This window comes from Octodon degus, unplaced genomic scaffold (assembly GCF_000260255.1).
Source record: "Octodon degus isolate 3935 unplaced genomic scaffold, OctDeg1.0 scaffold00067, whole genome shotgun sequence".
Classification (NCBI taxonomy): Eukaryota; Metazoa; Chordata; class Mammalia; order Rodentia; family Octodontidae; genus Octodon; species Octodon degus.
The window spans coordinates 7,947,957-7,953,786 of NW_004524643.1; the positions used below are offsets into that span (position 1 = coordinate 7,947,957).

The window sequence follows — 5,830 nt, forward strand, 5'->3', positions numbered from 1 at the left end:
TATATATATATATATATATATATATATATTTGTATCTTCTATTTCCACTTCTGGATCATCTATTCTGTTGCACTGATCTCTATGTTTATTCTTATTTCATCACCACACTGTTTTAATTACTGTAGATTTATTTTATCCCTTGAAAACAGGTAATGTTAGACTTTCTAATTTATTTTTCTTGAAAATAGTTTTATCTCTTTTAGATCCTTTATATTGCCATTTAAACTGTAAATGAATTTGTCAGTTTTGAAAAAACTATCTTCTGGTAGCTTGATGTTTCATCAGATCTGTAGGTCAATTTAGGAAGAGTTAAAATCTCAGTGACATTGATGATTCCAGTCCATGAACTTGGTATAACTTTCTATTTATTGAAATCTCCTTAGACCTTTTGAAATATTTACAGTATTTACTGAAAGTTTGTCTTTCTTTTACACTTGTTGATGCTATTGTTAATTCTTTCCAGTTTATTATGTAACTATATAAATGACATTTTAGCTGTTGATGTTGTATTGTTACTGTTTTTCATACACTCACTAGCTATCAAAGGATTTTTAGATTCTTTAGAATTTTCACCTATACTTTTCCTGTCATCTGTGAGTACAGCAGTTTAGCTTTTTTCATTCGAATATGTATAACTTTTGTTTATTTTTTAATCGATTTCACTGACTATAATTCCCATTACAGAGATTTATAAAGGTGGTGGAGGGCCAGTCAAATAGCTCAGTGGATTAAGGCACCTGCAGGCAGGCTCAGGGGCTGGGGTTCCATCCCCTGGCCTGCTGTGCCAGCCCCACCCCTGGGGCGCACTTGGATGGCACTTGGTGGTGTGTACCTGTAATCCCAGCTCTTGGGAGGCTGTAAACAGGCAGATCACTACGAGTCCAATCTAGTACTGAGACCCTGAACACCCTGTAGACCCTTCCCCCCAAAAAAGATGGTGGATATGGAGATTATTGCTTTATTCATATTCTTTGGGAGAATAATTCATTTTTTCATAAGCATAATATTAGCTTCAGAATATTTAGTTTTTCATCAAATTACTTGTATAAAAATAAAAATTTTTATCATGAATTTGATCTTGTAAATGCATTTTCTGACCCTATTAAAATGATTCTATTTTACTTTTACTTTGACAACATCATTTTGTTGAATTACACTGATTGATTTATAAATATTAAAAACATCCTCTGCATTCTGGGATCAATTCCATTAGGTCAATATACTTTATATTTTGTACAGATTACTGGATGCAATTTTTTACTATTATATTGTTAAAGATTTATTTTTGTCTATGGGGATGAGAGGGCCACCCTCTTTGCCCCGAGTTTCCATTCCTGCTTGCTGCTGTGGGGGCTGGGTGCATGCACCATAGAGTAGACATTGTGATTCCTACTGTCCCCTCTCTCCCCCAGAGGGCGAGGGCCTGCATCAATATACAGCCTGAAATGTAGTGCTTTGGGCCCCGAGTGGTTTTAGATGGCCAGTACCAGAGACCCTTGTCAGGACAGAGCTTGGCCTAGCAGTGCCTATAATAATATCCGTTGCCCAAGTAGGGCTACCATTTTTATCATCAGAGTGGCCACACAGTGGGCACCCAGTGGGCACCCCACACTCGCTGCTACGTATAGCACACCTACCTGAGCTGCTAGAATTTCCTTATCCTTGTGTGTCGCTCAGACAAAATGGGTTGATTTTATTTTACCATGGCATGCATTGCACTCAGAGTTACTAATTATAGCTCAAAAAGTTACAGAAAAATTATGCCAGAGTGCCTAGGTAGAACCAAAGTCAACATTCCATACCAAACCAACATCCTAAAACACATCTTCAGGAAAAATACTTTATATAGATGAAAGAATAGATTTGCTGCCTTTTTTAAAAAATTAATTTCATTGAGAAACAAATAGCAATGGGATGGTTTCAAAACCAATTATTAGGACAGTTTCAATAATTAATACATTGCATATTATTTTGTCCTTTATTTTTAGAATATCTTCTTCTGATTTTGGTATTGGGATCATCTTGTTCTAAGAAAATAAGTTGGAATATGGTACCTCTTAATTTTTTGAAAGAACTTGTGTAGGATTAGTATAATACCTTTAAAAATAATTCATAAATGCCATTAATAAAATCACTTGGGTCTTAAATTTCTTTAGGGATGTATTTCCATTATAAATACATAGTTTTACTGGTAGGGTTACTCAGATTTTTCTTGAGTCATTTTATAATATTTGTTTACTATTGTTTTAATCTCTATAGGATCTGTAGTGATATCACTTATTTCATTCTTGACATTGATGATTTCTCTTTACTCTTTGATCCTAAATTGTTTTGTCTAGAAATGTATCAATTACTTTACCAGTTTTTTTAAAAAATAAAAATAGCTTTTTATGTTTTTTTTTTATTCCTTCAGCAGAACTGGGGATTGAACTCAGGCCCTTGTGCTTGCCAGGGAAGCCCTTATTCCACTGAGCCATCTCCCCGGCACCTTTTTATGGTTTTTACCTTTTTTGTTGTTTTTTAATTCTATATGCTGTAGGTGTTATCATTTTGCTTTCTGGTATAAACATTTTAAGCTATTATTTACTCTCTAAGTAGTGCTTTACATGCACTGTACCATGTTTATGTGCTAAATTTTAATCATGATATACTGCAAATATTTTTTCCATATGATGTATTCTTTAAGCCATGAGTTCTTATGAAATTTAATTTCAACATTTAAGTATGTCCAGAATTTTAAAATAATGACTTTAATTAGGATATTTTAATGAGACTTGACTAATGCTTAACAGTTGTTCTATCCTGACAAATGGACCACGTATACCTGAAAGGATGTGTTGTTATCGATAGCTGTAGCTTTTTAGAAATGCCTAACAGTTCAAATTTCTTGCTAGCATCATGTATCTCCTTTTTACTCTTGCTTATCTCTATTTATAATGCTATGTCTAGTACTAAGAGAAGCGTTAAAACCTTTGACTATAATTTTATATTGGTCTATTTTTTCCTCTCAGTAATTTAGTGTGTGTGTGTGTGTGTGTGTGTGTGTGTGTGTGCATGTGTGTCTTTTAACATTCTCTTATTCATCCTTCAAGTAATTTTCTCTTGTCCTTTTCCTCCATTTCTGAGTCCTCAATGATACGTAAGCTAAAGTGCTTGATACAGTTTCATAAATTGAGGTTTATTTACTTATTTATTTAGACAAGGTCCTACCATGTTGTGCAAGCTGAACTTGAACTCCCTATATAGCTCAGGCTGGCCTCAAACTCGTGGAGATCCTCTTGCCTCTGCCTCCCAAGTACTGGAACTATTGGCATGTGCCACCACATCTGGCACTTTATTTGTTTTTATCTTTTTCTCTGTGTGCCTAAATTTGGATTTTTTTTGAGGGGGGAGAGTATTAGAAATTGAACTCAGGACCTTATGTTTGCCAGGCAGGTTCTTGTACTGCTGAGCTATATTCCCAGGCCTAAATTTAGATTTTTTTTCTATTTTTGTGTTCAAGTTCATCAAACCTTTATATTTCTTATATCTAAACTGGTTTTAATTTTTCTTTTAACAGTAGCCACTGTTCAAGGTTTATTTGGCATTGTAGTTGGTGTGACGCTGGGTTGCGCTGTTCACAGGTAGATCTTTTTACATTATATGGCAAAGTACACTACTCATATATGTATAATACACAAAACAAAACCCTTTAAGACAGTTATGCACAAGACATGCAGTATTGGATTTGTACACTGGATCCCAGGCTAGAACCAACTGGGGAAAGGTCAGACAAGGCTTGGTGGGTGAAGCTGTGTAACCGAGTAACACACATCTGTTTGAAGAGTAACTGGAGCCTGCGCAGTGAGGTGTCTCAGATGCTGGGCTACTTGATACTAACCAGGACTACAAGTGCAGCACCATCCGGCATCAGGACAGAGCTGTGGAGTTTTGTGAACCGTTTCTACTTTAACTTTCAGAAACTGTTTTCCCCAGGACATCTTAATAGTGCTGCTTCAATCACATGTGAGCTAAAAAGGACAACGGGCACAACTCCAACTAAGCCCTCCTGTAGCCTAGACAGTGACGTGGCGACACTGGAAGACTCTAAAACTGCAGCTCCTTCTGGATCGACCACAGGGTGTCCGCACTCTTCTTCAAACGTGCCTCTTCCTCAGAAGTCAGAGTCACCTTCACAACATCAGAGATCCCATTCTGTCCCAGGACACAAGGGACACTAAGGAAGACATCATCCTTGATTCCATAGAGCCCCTTAATCAGGGTAGAAATTGGATGCACCCTTCTAAGATTCTTCATTGTACTTTCTGCCAAATCTGCCAGCAACAGTCCAATGGCCCAGGATGTGTAGCCTTTTAGTTTGATCACTTCATAAGCACTGTCAACCACCTGTTTGTAAACCTCTTTCCAATGCTCCTTCTCCCCATCAGTTCCTAACTGAGGGTACAGAGTTTTCAGGGTGACACCAGCAACATTCACACCACTCCACACAGGGACACTGGAGTCTCCATGCTCCCTGAGGATCCAGCTGTGGCAGCTCAGTGGGTGCACACCCAGCGTTTCCCCCATCAAGTAGTGGAACCGGGCTGAATCCAGGTTGCAACCAATGCCAATAGCAAGGTTCTTGGGAAAGCCGCTTATCTTCCAAGCCACATAGGTCAAGATGTCCACTGGGTTGGACACAACAAGCAACTTGCAGCTAGGACTGTACTTCACAACATTAGGAATGATGAACATGAAGATGTTCACATTACGCTGCACCAAGTTAAGAAGGCTCTCTCCTTCCTGCTGCCATGCTCCAGCGGTGATGATAACTACCTTGGAGTTGGTGGTTACATCATAGTCTTTGCCAGACACAATTTTTGGTGTCCTAAGGAAAAGGCTGCCGTGCTGGAGATCCATCATCTCTCCCTTCAAGTTGTCTTCCATGACATCCACAAGAGCAAGTTCATCTGCCAAGTCCTTCACTAAGATACTGACGGCACAGGCCTTGCCCACAGCACCAACCCCGACAACTGTGATCTTATTCTGGGGCACCTGTTCCTCCTTAAGGAGATTCACAATCAGCTGATCCTTGAGACTGGCCATCTTGGACTTAGAACCAAAAGGAACCAGGAGTGCACGTGGGGTTGGTGTCAGGGTGCGCGCTTCTCAGATCTGGACTCAGCAGCCGCAGCTTCGATACTAAACTGGTCATAGTTTTATCTGGCTTTTTTTTTTATTGCCTAGAAGTTCCATTTGGTATTACTTTTAAAATCTTGTTTCTCATTATGCTTACATTTTTCTTTAAATTCTTAAGCATATATTGAAAGTATTTGTAAAAGTGTTTTTTAAATCATTTTTGTTACTAATTTTATGAACTGCGTTATTTCTGTATTTCTTTCTATGAAGGATATTACCACTTGCATACATTTACTCCTTAATTTTTTTTATCTCACTGCACAGTTCAGACTTGTAGTTATCCTCCTGTAGCCTCCCCAGCACTAGGATTACAGGCATGCACCACCAAGCCCAGACTCAGTTGCCTGCTCAGCATGTCTGGTGGCGGGGCTGGTATGGCATGCTGGGGACTGAATCCCAGTTCCTACACTTACCTATGCAGGTGCTTAGTAGCTGAGTTTTTTCACTGGCCCTACATTAACTTTTTTTTTTTGCAAATCTAGAAATTTTGGATTGAATGTTAGACATTGTGTATACATTTTGTTTTTAAGTGCTAGGTGGTTTTACTGTTTTATTTATTTATTTATTTATTTATTTTCTTTTCAAAGTTTTATTGATAAACATATAGCAATGAGACAGTTTCAAATCAAATCGAAAGTACAGTTTCAACAAA

General features: G+C 38.0%; 1 protein-coding gene across 2 annotated transcripts; it reads right to left on the bottom strand.

The window, feature by feature from the left end:
- Nucleotides 1-3,689: 3,689 nt before the first annotated feature.
- On the bottom strand, nucleotides 3,690-5,103 carry LOC101582597 (L-lactate dehydrogenase A chain-like). 2 transcript variants are annotated; one of them, XM_012515526.2, is made up of 2 exons: nucleotides 4,844-5,094; nucleotides 3,690-4,669 (listed from the first exon to the last, which is right to left on the bottom strand). In XM_012515526.2, exons 1-2 carry the CDS (start codon nucleotides 5,083-5,085, stop codon nucleotides 4,087-4,089), a joined length of 825 nt encoding a protein of 274 aa, XP_012370980.1. In that variant the 5' UTR covers nucleotides 5,086-5,094; the 3' UTR covers nucleotides 3,690-4,086. The 2 variants fall into 2 exon arrangements, with proteins under 2 accessions (XP_012370980.1, XP_012370979.1); XM_012515525.2 differs by having other exon boundaries at nucleotides 3,690-5,103.
- Between the last annotated feature and the right edge of the window lie 727 nt (nucleotides 5,104-5,830).